This window comes from Xenopus laevis, chromosome 5L, assembly GCF_017654675.1.
Source record: "Xenopus laevis strain J_2021 chromosome 5L, Xenopus_laevis_v10.1, whole genome shotgun sequence".
Lineage (NCBI taxonomy): Eukaryota > Metazoa > Chordata > Amphibia > Anura > Pipidae > Xenopus > Xenopus laevis.
In genome coordinates, this window is record NC_054379.1 from 99,174,914 (window position 1) to 99,194,747 (window position 19,834).

Here is a 19,834-nt window from a genome sequence, read left to right on the forward strand (position 1 = left end):
GAGTAAGCAGAGAATGGCACACACAGGCAACACTGGGCAAGCAGAGAATGGCACACACAGGCAGCACTGGGCAAGCAGAGAATGGCACACACAGGCAGCACTGGGCAAGCAGAGAATGGCACACACAGGCAGCACTGAGTAACCAGAGAATGGCACACACAGGCAGCACTGGTCAAGCAGAGAATGGCACACACAGGCAGCACTCGGGAAACAGAGAATGGCACACACAAGCATCACTGGGCAAGCAGAGAATGGCACACACAAGCATCACTGGGCAAGCAGAGAATGGCACACACAAGCATCACTGAGTAAGCAGAGAATGGCACACACAAGCAGCACTGGGCAAGCAGAGAATGGCACACACAAGCATCACTGAGTAAGCAGAGAATGGCACACACAAGCAGCACTGTGCAAGCAGAGAATGGCACACACAAGCAGCACTGGGCAAGCAGAGAATGGCACACACAGGCAGCACTGGGCAAGCAGAGAATGGCACACACAAGCAGCACTGGGCAAGCAGAGAATGGCACACACAAGCAGCACTGGGCAAGCAGAGAATGGCACACACAAGCAGCACTGGGCAAGCAGAGAATGGCACACACAAGCAGCACTGGGCAAGCAGAGAATGGCACACACAAGCAGCACTGGGCAAGCAGAGAATGAAACACACAGGGAGGGAAGGCAGAACAGAGCAGGAGACAGGGAAACCTATCATTCTAAAATGTACTACATACAGTTAACACAGTGCTGGTGTCCCATTTGCATTTGAATAAGGTGTGAACAGGTGAACAATGTGGGCAGTCTCATTTTGGGTCTCAGGTGTGAACAGTACAGGGCTTTAGGGTGTGAACAATAGAAGTGTCACAGGTGTGAACAATACAGGGGATTAGTCTGAGTTTGAGGTTTAAACAATGCAGCTGCCAGTTATTCTCTGTAGTGACACTTTTTAAATCTTACATATGGTAAGCAAACACATCATGTGGGGGGGCCACAGAAGGGGGGGTCGCATGCGCCCGGTGGGCCGACTGTTGGACGCCCATATTTTCCATAGAAAGATGACTTTAATTTTAATTACTTTCCTTACAAGTAAATTTCATCTTCTAAACTGCTAATTGTGCACACATAACTGACAAGATAGAAGTAATATTTTCTTTGACAAACACCAAGACGACAGTTTCCTTGTTATATACAAGAAACAGGTGAAAGTTTGGATTACTTAAAATATTTTAATAAAAATTTTAAAATTTTCATATAAACATTACACTACAATAAAATTTACATTATTAGATACAGTCATTGTTACAATCAGAAAGTTCAGATAACATGCAATGGTTTCAATGAAACATCTCTGTATATGCGGAATGGACAATTCGAGAAACACTTCCTAACGGATATTGATGGGTTCTTACTATTAAATCCACATGGGCCACCAAAACAACTGCCCATATAAAGCAGGTATGTCTGTAAATCCAACTGTAATGCAATTTAGGGGACTGAGGGAAAATGATCACTTAATAGAATGAATACAAAGCTGAAAATATTATTACTAAGAACTGCTATTTTGAACTGTGAGAAAGATATAAGCTTCTTCATTTCTATATTGCTAGTCTACAAATGCCATAATGTACAAAAAGCAATATTATTTACAAGTGAAGATTTTATGACTAAAACAGGACAAATATTGTGAAATTATTGAAACACAGCCTTAAGAGACACTATCACTTGTCTTTTGCCATTTGCTTCTTCTTACTATTCAGGGTCACGTTAAATCATCTATATATTATTAACCCAACCAATATCTTAAAGGAATTGTTCAGTGTAAAAATAAAAACTGGGTAAATGGATAGGCAGGAAGTAGTGTTCTGACTATTATATTAGACATCCAGTCACTCCAGCCTTTATACATTACATTTTTACCTAACTATATTAGAAACATTTTTTATTCTGCACAGCCTATTTACACAGTTTTTATTTTCACACTGAACTGTTCCTTAAATATTACACAAAAGTTTTTATTAATAGATTCTGCCACTGGGTGAAGTGTGCAATGAATACAGATATGGAACCTGTTATCTAGAATCGTTGGGACAGAGGTTTTCTGGATACCGGATCAGTCTGTAATTTGGATCTTCGTACCAGAAAATACTAAAAAATCATGTAAACATTAGGGAGCAGATTTATCAAAGGTGAAATGTTAGAGTTTCTTGAACTTAAATGAAACTTGAATATCTAAAACTGGAACAAATATTATCGACCCGAAAACTCCAATCGAATTCAACTAAACTCGACTCAAGTTTTTTCGCTGAAAAAACTCTGCCAGGAAGGCTATTAACATCTTCAAATCGGTCATTGGGCCTCTCCCATTGACTTCTACATGAACTTGGCAGGTTTTAGGTGGCAAATAAGCGAATTTGAATTGTTTCCAGGGTCCAGGTATGATAAATCTCGAATTCAGGTTATTCCGGATTCGAATTTGTGAGTTTCGAATAAGATTTAAAAAAGATTTGAAATTCGAATTTCCAATTCCAAACTTAATAAATCTGCCCCCAAATAGGCTGGTTTTGCTTCCAATAAGGATTAATTATATCTTAGTTGGGATAAAGTAGAAGGTACTGTTTTATTATTAGAGAAAAAGGAAATCATTTTTAAATATTTGGAGTATTTAGATAAAATGGAGTCTATGGGAGACAGCCTTTCCGTAATTCGGAGCTTTCTGTATAACGGATCCCATACCCGTACAGAGTAAATATCTACTGAAATGCAAAATGCCATTGCTGCAAAGGCTCCAAAACTGAAGCCAGCCTTCTTAGCGTTGTCAACTATAAAACCTTGGACCAGGTTCCCTCCATGTCTGAATCTGACTTGAATTAGCCTAAGTTAGAAGAAGAAAGAGAGGAGAGCTAGCCAATGTGCTTATGGACTGCTTGGATGCTTCCAAACAAGAGCAAGATGAAGATGAATTTCTAATTAGAATTTAATTAGCAGTAAAAGTGTCCCTTTAATAGGATGTAAAAAGTAGCTAACAGTAGAGGTGAATAGAATCAAATAGAATACCAAACTTTTTTTAAACATTAAAACTGCTTCAGTTAGGAGTCATAACTAGGGAATATACAATGTCTGAAATATTTTTGTCATTTACTTTGTGTCTATTGTATTCATTAGGAAGTAGGCAATAGTTCTGGCACTAACCAGGGGAAAGTCTGTAAAAGGAGTTGTTCCTTATTGCAAAACCCAACTAAAGCTGCAGCTGGGGCAAGGGAGGGGCTCATTTAAAGGGTGTCTCAGTGGACTGCTGATTTATTTGTGCTTGTAAGAATCTGAAGTAGAATGACATTTTAGTTTCAATTTGCCCTGTTTAGTGCAAAGAAAGAACCATACAGATTTCCTAATTAAAACAATAGGTTAGTATGTTTAAGTAAGCCATTTTAATTTAGGGGGATATACTGCTCACAATGCAGTATGGGTTCAACATAAGAATAATACATTTACGTTATTTTTTTCCAATTTGTAACATTTTTTTTTTTAACGGGTATTAATGGCTTTGCACGCTAAAAACATCCAGTACCATTCTGCGCTATAGTAATTCATTTCGCACAGAGAGAAGCAAACTGCTCTCTGCCAAAAATGTACAAAATACAAATCTGCAATTAGGAGACAAATTGCTTACTTCTTTAACTCTAAAAGCAATAAAAAATGGCCATTGATTATAGGTATGGCACATTCTGGGAGGTTAATGTTAAAGAAAATATTTTAATATTTCAGTTGTTACACAATTATTAGACAGCATTCAATGTAACACACACGGCCTGTCTTGATTTAGCTTGTGAAAATAACTTTTCATTGAGTTTGGTTCAAAGCAACCAAGATATTCAAAGAAATTCATGAAATACAGTTTTTTCATCTAACAATTCAAGCACATTATTTACATATAGAAAGGCAAAATATTTGTATTGTATCATGTTTAGAATCAAAATAGTCCTTAAAATATTTACATTTTACTGTATAAAAATAGCAAAAAACTCGAATGTACAAGCTTAGGTTTCAAGTATTTAAAGCACAAACAGAATGTCTACATTTAACTTAATAAAAAGAAAAAAGCATGACAAATTAAAGTATGTCCCCCTACAACAAGTGCATTTCAAAGCTATAAAAAGAGAACTGCTTACACCTTTTAATCCATGGTACAATCAACTTTGATGCTTATTTGTGTAACATTTCACTGAATTTTCTAAGTTGTTTTCTAAAAAATAATGTTTTTTTTAAAGCAGCAGTTGCTTCATAATCCAAATACTCTACTTTTTAAGAACAGTGCAATTTAAAAATACATTTGTATAGAGAAGTTTAATTTAAAATATTAATGAAAATTTCAATCATGTATGGTGGCATACCAAGTAAAACTTTTCCAACAATAATTTTAAACTTATTGCATATTCACACAACAATGCATTGGAATACTTAACTTAGTAGTGTAAAATATCTGTTATAAAAGATTACTTTTGTGACAATTCTGTAGCAGTAACAATTCTAGTGAATATTTGGGTTTTATAACAGATTATATTTCAGAAAAACACTGAGACGCTAGGAAATTCATGGCACAACTCTAGTGATAAAACTAAAAAGCATGGAAGCATTTATTTTTTACTCTTTGCTCTGTCACTGTGATCTCGTTCCTTCTCCCTGTGCGGTTTCTCTTTTTCCTTTTCCTCTTCCCGGTCTTTCTTGCCCTTTTCCTTATCATGGTTTCTCTCCTCATTTTTAGATTTATCAACACTTTTACTTTCTTTATGAGTTCTGTCACCTGATTTGTCACTATAAGAGGATTTTGATTTATCTTTTTCTCTATGTGAATCATCACGGCTTTTCCGGTCTCTGTCACGAGCACGGTCTTTGTCCCTTTCCCTGCGTCTACTTCTTTCTGAGTCCTTGTCAGAATCTTTTTCATATTGCCTCTTTTCCCTCGAGTGATGAGATTCACTATAATACCTTTGTCTGTGTTCAGCTCTACTTCCTCGACTAGATGACCTATCTGAAATTCGATCTTGTTTGTCCCACGGATCACTATGCCGCCTTTCTGGTCTAAGATCTTTGTGGGCAAACTTTTGTTGCATCTGGTATCTTGTTTGTTCAGGTCCCAAAAGGGGTCCGGGTTTCAGCTGTCCTAAATATTGTGGAGGTTGTCGAGACAGCTGCATTAATGGATGCCAAGCTACAAATGGGTTATGAAGTGTGTTGTCAGTAGAAGTAAATCTAGGTGGTCTTGGAAAGCCCATGCCCAGAGGAGTAGGCAACAGAGGTGGTATGTGTGGTGGATAGGGAAAGATAGCATTGCTTTGAAGTGGAAAGCTTGGATTTTGTTGGAATGGAAATGGAGATGGATTGTTCTTCACAGGAAGAAACGGAGGTTGCTGCAGCTTTAGTCCACCAAAAGTAGGAATGGAATTTTTAGAAGAAGTTTCTGTGTAAGATGCAGAGGATATTTGTGACTCAGGATTATTTGAAGCCTGGGATTGGGCTTTATTTGCAGCCAAAGCTCTTCTAAATTGTTGCAAGGGATCAGTGTCATCAATCAGGATATTCTGGAGAAATGGCTTTGTTTCACTGGCTTTCGATGATTTGGAATTATCTATTTCCTTTTCCATTGTGTAAGAATACCGCAATGACTTGTCACCTTTAGATGAATCAGTTTCTCTGTGTGCCTGTTTTTTTGATTTCTCTTTTTTATGCAGTAAAATAATTTCCATATCTTCTTCATCTATTCCTGTGTTTTCTTCTATTTTACTTAAATCCTGATCTTTGAGGTCTGACAAATTACTATGGTGTCCCCTTCCGGCAGCAGCCTGTCTTGGATCCCTTTTAGTATGTGCAGGTTTTGGAGATTGTGTGGGAGTTACGTTTTCACCAGAAAATGAATTGCTCTCGTCACTGCTCATTTTGTTTAAATGTGCAAATGTGTCAAAATCATTCTTATCATCAGTAGATTCATTTATGTCATCATCTAACGATTCCTCGTTAAAATGAATGTTGGACAAATACGTATCAGTAGAAACATCAGGTGGTTTTCCTTTGAGGGAAATGCCTTGTAAATTTGTAGCTGAAATTCCCATTAAAGATGTAGATTCCTCCATAGTCTCCGTGGACTCTATTTGTAAAATTCTGTCATCTGACTTTTCAGCCACTTCGATCTTACTACTTTTATCTTCTTTGAATGGCTTATCAGATTGTGATGAAACTGTCAAAGGCTGCTTATGATCAAATGTATTTTCTGTAGTGCCTAAAAGACTCTGTAATATATCATCAACGGGTAGAGGTCTGCTTGCTAAATCTAGAGTAGACTCTGCATTTTCCCAGCCAACTAATACCCCTGGGAGAAATCTGAGTGGCTTTGTTGGCTCAAGTTTAACTGTCTCTGGTACACATTCAGTAACTACCTGGGGTTCTTCAGTATCTGAAAGTTGTGGCCTGTTTCTATTTTTATGTAATACAGCAGTAAATGAATTAAAAAAATCATTTTCTTCATCTTCTTCATCATCATCGTTACATTCAACCCTGCTCTTTTTTTCTGCAGGAACACTAAGTAATCCTCCAGGAGGTTCATCATCAATGCTGATGCTATGTAGTCTCTTTACTTTTTGACGGATAATCAAAGCCAATAACAGATTTGGTCTATGGGCTTCAAGTCCTAAAGGAAGACATGCAAGAAGGTCAGTTTAAAATTTTTAAAAAATAGTTAGACCAGCATTGTGCAAACTTTAAACTATTTTCACTTTCATATATAGTGGTTTAAATATGGAAACCTTTTTCCCCCAAGAAATCTGCCTTCAACATAATCGTACAATTGATTTCTGACCACCAGTTATTTTTCAAACAAGGTTTTTGACTTCCATATTAACAGTTACCATTCATAAGAAATGCACTGCTCTATGGACATAATACTTACCTAAGAAACAGAAAATCAAATTGGAGCAAAACAGAATACTTACAAAGACATTCTATTAAGGCGCTTTTAAAAGGTCTCATAAAATTCGTATCTTTTAGTAGAGCTGTCCAAATTAAAACCATTGGGCCGGATGTGGAACGCCAAATAATTTGTTTAAAGGAAGATCAATAAGTGTTTCAAAGTAATTAAAATATAATGTAATATTGCTCTACACTGTAAAAATGGTGTCTTCAGAAACACTACTATAGTTTATATAAATAAGATGCTAAGTATCCATGGGGTAAACATTTAAGTTTAAACAGGGCTAAATTGTTTTGGTTAAATAGTATATGACAGATAAGATCTGTAGAATGAAATTGGCTTAGTTCTTTCACAGGCATGTAAAACCATTGTCTTCTACAGAGCTTTTCTGCTATGTAACCTGTGCCTTTTCGCTTTTATCAGACTGACAAAACAATCATATTCGGTTTATTGGGTACTGATTAATATTTTAACTAGAGACTAATTAAGGTAATGAAATTCAAATTACTGAAAGAGCCCTTATGTGCAAAACCCCAGCCCGAGCTATTCCAAACACTATATTAATTAATTTGAATACAGCAGACAGCAAAACTGAAACATCCAGAAGTACTGGGGACAAGGCACTGCAAATAACTATATTACAACTTTATCAACATTTTAAAAATTAATAAATGAAAATAAATACATTTGAAACTTACCAGGTCCATCAAAAGGTACAAAAAAATGTGGTATTTTCTCTGAGGCACCTAAAGGAATGAGATACATGTCCTTTACCTGCCTCATATTATTTGCAACTACACCATAACGTTTTCGGCTACTAAAATATGAAAACAGTAATGTGTAAGATATTTGATCTTCTTCTGTAACAGGACTAAACCGAACTAAACAGGTTTCCTAAAAAAAAAAGGGAAAAAAAAGTGGGGGTTATCATTCAAAAATAACAAAAAAACTTCAAAGCAAGTAATCAAAATATACTCAATATCAAATCAAATATACTCAATATCATCTCAGTTTCTCACAAGTTTGCCCTAAGAAAGTGGGAACAAACTAAGTTTCTGAATGGATTGCAAAACTGGCATGAACATTTTTTCTGTAATACATGGCCAATATCAGTCCATGAAAATGTTCATCTTTCTCTTAAAAAAAAAAAAAATACTACAAAGATACCCTTTGTAGTAGCTCTCTTAAGGCTAAGGGCAGACGGGGGATTTGGCGAGATTTAGTCTCCTGTCGACTAATCGCCTCATCTATGGGGCGACAATTTCCCCAAACTGCCTTCTTCCTGCCTTCAGCCTGCTTGAATGAGAAAACGCCACTTTGATTTCCGAATCGCATTGTGCGCCGCGAGTGCATGGCGAAGGCAGGAAGAAGGCAGTTAGGGGAGATTGTCGCCCCGCAGAAGAGGCGATTAGTCGCCAGGCGACTAAATCTCCCCGAATCTGCCCTTAGCCTAAAGAACAGGACGGGCTAGATTCGGCCAATCTGATCAATGATATGCAAATGAAGGAGAAGGAAGGCAGCTAAAGTGGCCTGTATCTTAAAGGGGAACTATCATGACATTTTTTTTTATAATATTGAAAAGTCTATAAAAACTTTGACAATTTATAACTTTAAAACATGTTTGCACCGTTACAAAGTTATGGCAAATTATTATTAGCAGTCTCCCAACCCCCCACTCTTCAGAATCTCTGGCACCCTGGCTGGTATCAGTGACTGAGAAAAGTTTAAGTGACAGAGTAGAAGCTGATTTGCTGTGGCATGCCACACCTCCCAAGTAAAGGAATGGAGCCAGGCTGGGCACTGATGAAATTGCACTTGTGCATATAACAGTAAAGAGACTTGCTCCATAACAGTGACAGTAATTCACATCAATTCTAAAGCTGGCCATAGACGTGCAGATTATTAGGCTATATCGGACAGACAACCGAACGAACGTCCGTCCGTTCCAATCTGCCACTAACCATTCAGATTAATATAAAGTAGGACAGAGAACAAATCACACAATGCTCGGGCCATTAATTGACAGACCGCAATCATGCAAAAAATTATGTCTGACAAATAATAGTGACAGCCTCCAATTGATATCGTCAGATAGGCGATACATGCAGAGATATTATTGGTAACCAATATAAATTGTTTAACCTGTCTTATCGACTGAACGACCAATCGCCATGGCACAAAAAATGACGGAGCAATCCACGCACGGTCCGAAAATCGGCCATATCTTAAATTTTTGTGGTAGTTTCCCTTTGTAAACGCTTTATGTTAAATAATAAAGATGATTTGGAATGAAAGTTTTATATATCATAGAAATATCTATGTTTGTTTTAGAAATCTGTGCATAACAAATAGTCAAACAGTTACAGTCAGGTCCTGTAATAAAATGCTTTGCAATTCTGTATGGTAAGTGTTACCTTTGTCCCAGATGCTTTAATTTTGTCTACATAATCCCAAACTGTCTGCGGAGAGATTCTCCCTCCAACTTGAATACTTTCTGGTAGATCCTGCGAAGAGAAAAATACAATATTTTACAATATATCTTTATCTCCTTAAAGGGGTTTTTCACCTTCCAAACACTTTTTCTGTTCAATTGTTTTTAGATTATTCACCAGAAATACTTTTTTCAACTTTCCGTTTTGTATTTTTTTACCATTTTTCCAAAATTTAAGTCTAAAGAGAATGTTCCCCGTTTAAATTAAGTGTTAGTATGATGTGATATTCTGAGCCAATTTGCAGTGTTTCTTTTTTTATTATCTGTGTTTTATTCAGCAGCTATTTCTGCAATCTGGTTGCTAGGGTCCAAATTACTCTAGCGATCATGCACCAATTTGATTGAGAGACTGGAATATGAAAAGGTAAGGGCCTAAATAGAAAGATGAGTAATACGGTAAAAGGGAGCACATTTTTGTTTAGAGATTTATTAAACCCCCCAAAGCTGCTAAACCTTTTAAGGTCATGTAAAAGTCAATGGCAGATGTCTCTGTAGTAGTTTCTTGACATTGTCATCAGCACTTGTTAATCCAATAAAATCGGGGTTTTCGTCCAATAATCCGATAAAGTTAAGTTTTCACAGTGACAATTCAATAAGGTTGAGATTTCTGAGCGTCACTCGGAAGATATGGATTGATGCTCGATTAAGCTCAGTTTAAGTTGTGTCCTCAGGAGTATAGGACATAATGATTTTGTTCATTTTTATTATATTTTTTTGGATAGACTGACAATAGGGGATTTTTAAGACCTCTACACTGAGTATAGGTTTCCCAGTGACATCCTCCAGCGTGGGATCTGCCTTTGGGGTCTTGGAGTGCACTCCACAGACCACCCAGCCTGATTTAAAGTGCTTTATTTTCAGGCAAATAAAGAGGGCTGACCAGAGGGCAGAAAACAGGGGTACATTTTCACAGTGTCTTCTCCCTGCTGCGCTATATGGTTCACTCTGCAAAACCCTGTTGCTGTTCATGTAACAGCTCCCGACCACTCTCCTTATCTGTCAGCAGCCTGTACTCTGCACTCCCATTGCAGGGGGACGGCCACTCTCCAGCCCCATGACTCCGCCACCACCGGGTCAAGCGGAGCGGGTGTGTCTGTGCGCACGTCTTTTGTATTTGGTGATCTACCACTTGGGATGCCATTTTTTCATACGCGCCCAATTCTCGCACGACCACGAGAGTTGTTCTTATTGTGGTTGCCATTTTGTGCACACTATCACAGAGCACAAATCTTCCGGGTAGTGCTTGCAGACGCATTGACGCAAGGCTAAATGAACAGCCCACAGCTCCAGACTCACAAAGTGGGGTGTTTTTCTTATCCTAGCTGGTACTGCTATTACCAGCAGGGCACAATTACTTCTCTTCTCCAGCTCATACTTCTGCAGGTTAGTGCTGGGCTGAATAGACTGGCTGCTAGGGACCTACCCTTCTGCTAAAAAGCTTGTTCAAGGGTAAACATTTCTGTTACCGTGTATGAGGGACAAAGGTACAACCTTTTTTCAAGGGCAACGCCTGCAGCTTCTGTAAAATTTTTGGCCTGTGCAAAATGCCGCAAACAACTGCCATCAGGGCACAAAGACCCTTTATGTGTTAGGTGTAAACCCCCTGAATGTGGTCCTCACCCCCAGAACCTACTCCCCCTCAGGGGGACCAGGACATGGTGGAATTTCATCCCAACAAAGAGACACTCTCATTCCCACCCCCACGAATGGGCATCTCAGTTAGCCACAGGGATTCCTAGGTTAGCACAAACATTAAACAAACTTCTGGCTCGCCTCGACAATCACAAGGGAAGGGCTCCAAAAAGCAGGGCTCCTTCATCTGACGAAGAGAGTGATTTGCTGTCCAGAAGGGCTTCCCCATCCCCACTATTTTTGGGGGTGAGCTTTCTTCCAATTCAGAACAGGAGGAGGAGGAGTCCTCTAGACCCTCGCCTGACTCTGTGGATTCTCTAATATCATCTTTTCTAGAGACTTTTTACCTTCAAGAACCGGAAGTATCATCTGATTCTTCTAAGGTATTTTTTAAACGTCACACTAAGACTTCTCCAGTTTTCCCTTCTCACTCACAACTTGATCAGATCATAAAACAAAAGTGGGATAAACCCGAGAGGCGTTTTCAAACTAAGCGACAGTTCCAGAAGCTCTATCATTTCCTACCGGCATCACAGAAAAATGGTCACTACCACCCTCAGTGGACGCTGTGGTATCTCAACTTTTCGAAAAATACAGCCCTCCCGGTACCTGATGCCTCTTCCTTCAGGCACTCCATGGACAAAAAACTAGAAAGCCTCCTACGCTCTCTCTTTACCTATTAAGGGAGCCTTTATAAGATGCTGCTCAAGTAATCAGCAGATCATGGGCAGTGGCGGACCGCAGGTCCTTATGGATGAAATTTTGGTCAGCAGATTTCTCTTCAAAAAAATCCCTGACTTCCATACCATTCAAGGGTAAGCTTCTCTTTGGCCCTGACCTAGACAAAATCATCAACCAAGCTACAGGGAGCAAGAGTACCCTTTGACCGCAACCAAAAGCCCGGCCTGCATTCCTGCAGGGGTAGGTTTTTTCGTGGCTCCCAGGCTAATAGTACGAGATCATCTCACCCAAGACAATCCTTTGCAGCTCGTGGATGCTTCGGGAGTAAGCAAAGACCACCCTGGCAAAATAAGACACACATTTCTAAGACGTGGGACAAGTCCACCTCAGCATGACGGTGTGCTTACACCATGACGCCCAACACCTATAGGAGGAGGTTAAGTCTGTTCAGCACCGCGTGGCTTTCAATCATTCAGGACGCCTGCATCCTCTAAGTGGTCACCCAGGGTTATCATCTAGAAGTTTCTTCTCCCCCTGTTCATCTTTTCTTCATGTCCAGACTTCCGCTAGACCCAAACAAGTGCTTTGCATTCCAAAATGTAATTTCCTACACCCTACATCTTCTATATAAAGGATGCACATTTGCATGTACCCATTTTCCTTCCTCATGAGAGATACTTGAGATTTGCCGTCCAAAATTGCCATTTTTAGTTCACAAGTCTACCCTTCAGGCTAACATCAGCTCCACGGGGAGCTCTATCACATCTTACATGGATGACTTACTAAGTCATTCCAGCGAGCCAACACTGCACAGGAACAATCTCCTCCGGCTAGACTCACCACCCACTCCAGAGGAACGAGTATGTCCTAGGCGTTCAGGAATCAGATGGCAGCAGAGTAGCTGTGCAAGGCAGCTACGTGAACTTCTGTGCACTCTTTTTCAAAATTCTACCATTTCGACACCTTCCGACGCTCATTTTGGCAGAAAGGTGCTTCAAGCCGCTGTGGCTACTTCCACTTGGACCTCACTCTCCCATCTGGGATTTTTCTAGGGGAGATCTTTGGTATGCCCCCACTGTCCACCAAGCAGACCTGGAGAAAAGGAGATTTTGTGTACTCACCGTTAAATGTCTTTCTCTTCAGTCGCTTGGGGGACACAGGGCTTCCCTCCCTAGATTGAGGCCCTCTTTTTGTCTGTCAGACATGTTATAATTGGTTCTTCAGTATTACTGTTTATACTATTCTTAGTTATACTATTCAATTCCTGTTGACTTTGATGCAAACTAAGCTAATCTCCTCCGCCTGCTGGGGTATAGCCAGTAGAGGAGGAGCCAGTTTTTTTTCCTAGTTGCGTCCTGCCTCCTAGTGGTACAAGCTATACCCCACTGTCCGTGTGTCCCCCAAGTGACTGAAGAGAAAGAGATTTAACGGTGAGTACACAAAATCTCCTTTTTTTGCTTAAGTATGCTATGAAAGTGATCAATTTTAAATGGAAAGCAGGATAATTATTTAATTTAAAAAAAAAGGTAAAAGTCAACTGGTTATGTTTAATGGTTTCTAACATTTACCTCAGCTAAGTGTTCTAAAGATCCAGATACCGGATAAGCTTTGATCAAAAACTTTGCCACTGAAGGCATATTAAGAAATCCTTGCCAAATAAAGTTCAAACGTGCCAAAAATGTTGATTCATCCTCTGCTGTATCAGTAACATGGAATTGCTCAGAACTGCAAAACAAAAAGGGATGAAACAATTACAAGTTTTAGGATACACCCAAATTCTGAGTATATAAATGTAATATCACCCCTTTAAGAATTATCTATGTTTGTACATAAAGTGCATAGCAGTGAAACTGGAGAGAGGGGAAGGTAGTCAAATGATCAAACAGAAAGGTTGCAGTGATCCCCAACCAGTAGCTCGCGAGCAACACGTTGCTCTCCAACCCCTTGGATGTTGCTCTCAGTGGCCTCAAAGCAGGTGCTTATTTTTGAATTCCAGGCTTGGAGGCACGTTTTGGTTGCATAAAAAACAGGTGTACTGTCCAATAGTCTCCTGTAGGTTGCCAGTCCACATAGGGGTTACCAAATGGCCAATCACAGCCCTTATTTGGCACCCAAGGAACTTTTTGCATGCCTGTGTTGCTCCCCAACTCTTTTTATTTTTGAATGTGGCTCACAGGTAAAAAAGGATGGGGACCCCTGGGTTAAGGTATAGCTAAAAGCAAATCATTTAAGCTGTTTAACAAAGGTAGGAAAAGCCATCTTGAAGCCAAAGCCATGCAATTGCTAGCAGAGTGCTAGCTTTAGTCACAGATCAAAACACACATCTGTGAAAGTACAAGTTTCATAAAATATCCAAATTCTAGATATATAACTGTAGTTTCATACATGCCTACCTGGCAGTAATGGAAGCTAATCTGTCATGTAGCGGTTCCTGTTTTCCTCCTTCTACTGCATCTATATTCAAAATACTGGAGGATGTGGAAAGGGGTTCAGTTATGATATCTGCTCCATTATCTGACTGTTTGCGCATTAGTCCTGCGGGATTAGTTGCTTTTGTAGGTGAAATTTCTTCAGCAGGAGGTGCCATTCGACCTTAAAATATAACAAATTTCTTATTGAATATTCAAGTTAAACCAATATTCTGGAATACCAAATAAATATGCCTAAATAAATATAACATTAGCTTATTACATAATGATGTTTTGATGAAAGCGGTATAACAAAAATTCTAATATAATTTCCACAGAAGGCAACCGTATATTGTGATTCTGGAACAGAGTGATAAAGATGGTTGCTGTGAATGGCTTTGAATTCCTAGGCATTAGCAATTGCTACTAAAGCATAAATTAACCCTTTAAATCAATAACCTATAAAGCAAATTATCCATATAAGATAAAAGAACCAAAAGGCTCCTTTGTGAAAGTAAAAATCCATGAATCCATAACAAGTCCCTCTTTATCTATTGGGGGGGGGGGAGTCACCACCTGCCACTAACAAAGATAAAATTATTCCAAGATTTTATAAGAGGGAAATTGTTATAAGGCATTGACCTTTTTCTCTTCTCTTTTTATGATTAAGCCATTTGAGGGGGGTCATACACAAGCCAAACATTGTGGTATCAGATCAATTGGCCCATGAGTTGAAAGGCAACATACCACATAAAGTGGCCATGCAAAGCATGGGCTATTTTCTTTGTGTGGACGATTTGTATTGATAGGCTTGAACTATCTGGATCATACAGAAGAGAGTGAAGAGCAGCTGATGTGGTACATCCGCAGATAAGATTTTCAAACAGGTCCAATCAACAAACCAATGGTCATCAGGAACATGGAGATGCCATATACGCACACACAGAAAACTGTATGAAAGTTTTAGATGATTTAATTGGTATGGTCACCGTTATCCTCCACCAAACGCTATACAAATCACACACATTCCATCAGAAATACATGAGACCTTATTTTTCAGTTTTAGGTCAAGTAAACATACCTGTGCATATTTTACAGTTTAAATCAAAGAGATGATTTTTATGATGTGATGTGGTGTCTGATGAAGTTTCAGCTGGTAACTCTTGCTCTTTTTGAATTTCTTCCTCCTTTTCAGCAGGTTTAACACTAATTTCCTGGCAAAGCAATATATATTTATTAAACATTAAAGTCATAATGTTTATTAAAGACTTAAAATCATCATAACATTGGAGAAAAATAAATAAGTAAATCCCATAATGCAAAACAGAATTGTACATCATTGTAATCCAAACTTTTCCCAAAATTAACATTGTGATTGGTCTTCTACTCTGGTTCATGTCGGTTAGTGAGTTTTTGTAGCTGAAATTAAAAGCCAGGGGAGGGGAACAGTTCGCACATGGCCCAGGCCCCTGGAAATTGTGTAGTGTGTAGCTGTGTTTTGTAAAATTTCTTGTTAATTTGTTATTAATCCACTTTTGTACCTTGCCTTGTTAGGTATGCCTCGAGACATCTATTTAGCAGATTAGACTAGTCTGACCTGATTTATTAGCTTCTGATCAAGTTTTGTTGTCCTAGGCACGGGTTGGCCCAAAAGGATGGCTGGGATGTCACTCTGCATTAGGCATTATAGGTGTCTGCCCTATGATTTGAGTTTACCTGTGTATCCATGACTTCTGGTTCTTTCATGGGGGTTTCACTTTCTATTTCAATTTCCCCTTTATGTGTGATTTTGGTGATTGGTCTTCGTTCTACTTCACGCTGTTCCTTTTCTATCATCTCAATTGTCTGCAAATAGATATAGCAAAATGTATCCAAATAACAAAACAGTGAGCAAGGGATCAGATGCTATTATGATGTATAATTTATTCACAGTGCAGGATTTGTTTAAATATATCTACAATTTCTGGGGAAACGTTTTAATGAAAAGTTTTTGCCATTTAATTGAGAAGGAAAGTATTTTTCACTTGGGGGAGCCAAATGTTAGGCACCCCCAAGTAATTGTATTTTCTTACCTTAAACCCCGGCCGGTCTGAAACCCCGGCCAGAGCTCCTATCAGCAGTAAACTGCAACGGCCTGGGGTTATTCCAGCGAGCACCCTGGATCGATCCTCTACAGGCTTCTTCTTTCTTTAAGTTTCCCGGGGAAGACGCATGTGCAATACAACGAAATATCCAAATTTTTAGATAAAGTACGGCTTTTCGCTATACTGCGCATGCGCACCCGCGAGAAGAAAGAGGAAAATGGAAGAGGATCGATCCGTGGTACTTGCTGGAAGAACCCCGGGCCTATGCAAACTAATCTTTGCATTTTAAATTAAGCATCTCAAAGACTGGCATTTTAATTAGCTCTAAAAGCTCTAGAAAAGTGTACTGTGTAATACATTAATGGTCAACTGTACAATATTTGACTGTTTATGTTACATGTCTGTTTTCCCGTTGTCTCCATGCAGCTAATTCCCTGGAAGCCAATTCCTCTGGGCTCATCTTAATAAGATGTTCAGGTGTGATTTCTCCTTTCAGAACTCGTTTGTACAATACCTGCAAAAAGTAATAAAAATAAAAAGTACTTTATAATAAATTCTAATACATTTGTGTCACCTCAAAGAAAATAAGCAAATTAGACATCAAATCAGTCAAATTATCCAATTCTATCTGTACGTGTATGGCTGCCTTAAAAGACTGATGTAAGTAGCTGTGTACTTACTTTATTTTTAGGATCTTTAAGATTGAACATCAAGCTTCTGTATTTGTTCTTATACTTAGAATCTGTGTCTCGGTAAAAAGAAAATAGTTCCTTTTCAATTCTGGATGAAACTTTTATAGCTCTCTCCTCTGGAATCTTGGAACTTGATTCTGAAATCCTAAAGAAAGAAACCTTAAGATGATATCTGCTAAAATACATCAGACCTTTTAATTTTAGAGTGCAATTATGAAAGGTATGAAAATACAGTTAATTCATTTAAAAAGTTGCATTTGAAAGTTCCTCAAATTTCTGATCAAGGTCAACCTTGACTCCAGCAGGTGCCTGAAACCAAAGCTGTCATGCAAAAGCACAGAATGCCTTTAAAGGACAAGTAAAAGTGCATCCAATCGGTTTCTATTGGTCCCCATACCAGGTAAAATACCTTGTATTGTATATAATAGTTTTCTAAAATATTAGCAGCCTACATGTTGAATTCTAAAGTGTCGTAACTACTGGGTATTCCAGTGTCAATGATTGCACACAGGTCTCGTCATCAAAGAAAGAAACAACTGGCAGGAACAAAAATACGTCTTTGCCTGTTGTTGACGGATCTGCATTTGTTCCGCAACCAGAATAAATAGCTGCATGTCATGTAGTCTACATGGACAAAGAAATGCTTTTCTGAAAACCTATAGGGGATTTTGTAAAAATTATTTTTTTAAAGCGGAAGAGGTTGGGGACGCAATTACTTATTCATTCATTTCCCCCCACCTAGCTTAATTTTTTCCCGCTCTGCATTTTTTTGTTCTAGGGAGAACACAGAGTGAGTTCTAAGTCTTATATCATGGCAAGCCCATTGATGACGGTTTTTAACGTTTTTAAAATATACCCACTGTGTCAGCCTCATCTCCTAGTATTAAATTCCCAATTTAAAAAGTTTAATGTGTTCACCTCTTAGAAATGAGAGATGCATGCTGCTCACTGTCCAGGCTCTCCCACAGGAAGCAGACATGACTTATAGTGACAAACATAACTCTGCAGGAGCAGTTCAAGTCCCACTACAATCTCTCTGCTCTCAGTTATATTAAAAAGTGCCAGATGTTCCTGATCATTGTAATTAGTGGAGCTGCTACTTACTGTTAAGTTTTGCTGTGTCCCCATAATCAGCTATACGGTCTTGTATACTATGGTGAAGCTCACCTGCTCCCAGCAGCAACCCCCTTCAACCTTAGATTAGGGTTACCCGATCACTTCAGAATCCAAGGGTTCATCTATTAAATCCAGATAAAAGAGTTGTACTGACTGCAATTTAATTTGAATGCAATCAGTAAAACCCTGACACGTGTGTAAATTTTCAAATGATCTGGTAACCCTACCTTAGAAACTGCAAGTTAATCGCAGCTGGTGGGTCAATTTATATAATGTTATAACAAGACAGTCCCCCTAGCTGACAGAGCACAACTGAGCAGTTTTGAATAGAAGCAGCTGCAGTTCTGTAACAGATGGGAGGGCCACCTACTCACAAGGAAGAAAATGCTTTCGTCATTATTTATTAGCAGATATCAGCTCATCCAGCTGTTATATAACGACAATTGCCTGCATCCGTGCCTGGAGGTTGTTATTCAGAGACAGCTGGAGGACCATCTTCTGATATTTTTTTACATACTAAAATTGAGAAAGGATATCAAGGCAAGTTTTAAAATTGAGGAAACCATTTAAAGAGGGAAAAACAAAATACCTTTTCAGTAAAATATCTTTCAGAGATTGCCGGACACTTTGTCTTATCTGATCAATAGATGGCTTAGGAGTTGGAGGAGAAGAAGTTTGCAGGTTAGGTGGTGGGCCTTTCTTTTCTTGTTTCTTCTTTTTGTTCTCTTGTTTTTCATTAACACCTGCATCAATAAGGATAAAGCATGTGGCATTATAACATTATTAGAAATACGGCATATTTGATTGTTTTCTGTAAAGGTGGAGATACAAGTTCCTTTAGAAAGATATAGCAGCTTATCTGGCCGTGTATGGGGCTTACGACAGGTCTCCTTGATCAATATCTGGCCAAGAATCAGCCAGATATCGATCGGGCAGGTTTGAATTTTCCTGCTACTAAGGACCACATTGGCTATTTGATGCAGTTCTACAAACCGTAGGTGCCCATTGACATTGTTATAATCTGATTGTTTGGCCCTAGGGCCAAAGGATCGGATTAACCTGCTATCCCCCTGCAGTTGCTGATTTATTGGGGAAAGATCCACTCGTTTGGCAACCTCGCCATACGAGCGGATTTTATAGTGTATAGCCACCTTAAAGGAAAACTATACCCCTTAAACAATGTTAGGATAGAGTAAAAAAGTTTTAATTTCTGGTGTCAGTATCTCTTTAAATATATTATGCAGTTTGATAAGATTCTTTAATATGCCATTTAATTTGATATAAACGATCTGTTCCTCAAGTATTCATTTTGGGGGTATAGTTTTCCTTTAAGCAGTGTGAACCATAAAGACTTTAGTCCTGACATGGGTAATCTGAAATATATGTTAAACTGCAAAGTTAGTAAAATAAGGCAATTATTTTATGTTCCCGATACAATTGCTTAATTAATTTCCTAAATTACACATTTAATTCAGAGGAAAACTCTAATTACCTGCTTGAAAAAGCCTCATATACACTTTGTATGAAACTATAATGTAGCTATGGTATGCAACATTACACAAACCCTACCATTTCCGTTGTTCAGGTAGTTTTAAGGTACAGCCACTAATGTTGCTGTGTGAAAGGAAACAAAATAACTACCCTTTTAAATTTCAAATGACACAGTGTCTGAAACAGTATATAATTTAAAGCAATGAAATAACAGTATATAATTTTAAGCACTGAAAGTACAAAGTTTCACTTGCATGTTTTAATTTGCTTCTTATACTATC

At 38.6% G+C, this 19,834-nt stretch overlaps 1 protein-coding gene across 1 annotated transcript in view; it reads right to left on the minus strand.

Moving 5' to 3' along the window:
- Positions 1-1,212: 1,212 nt before the first annotated feature.
- The window catches only part of phf3.L (PHD finger protein 3 L homeolog), a 38,469-nt gene continuing 19,847 nt past the window's right edge, over positions 1,213-19,834 (minus strand). Inside the window, exons 7-16 of the mRNA XM_018263506.2 lie at positions 18,652-18,805; positions 16,935-17,091; positions 16,652-16,768; positions 15,887-16,015; positions 15,252-15,384; positions 14,156-14,354; positions 13,331-13,487; positions 9,373-9,462; positions 7,657-7,852; positions 1,213-6,679 (exon numbers count right to left, since the gene is read on the minus strand). Coding sequence (XP_018118995.1) covers positions 4,632-6,679; positions 7,657-7,852; positions 9,373-9,462; positions 13,331-13,487; positions 14,156-14,354; positions 15,252-15,384; positions 15,887-16,015; positions 16,652-16,768; positions 16,935-17,091; positions 18,652-18,805 — 3,380 coding nt within the window. The 3' untranslated portion in view covers positions 1,213-4,631. The remainder of the gene's footprint in view (positions 6,680-7,656; positions 7,853-9,372; positions 9,463-13,330; positions 13,488-14,155; positions 14,355-15,251; positions 15,385-15,886; positions 16,016-16,651; positions 16,769-16,934; positions 17,092-18,651; positions 18,806-19,834) is intronic.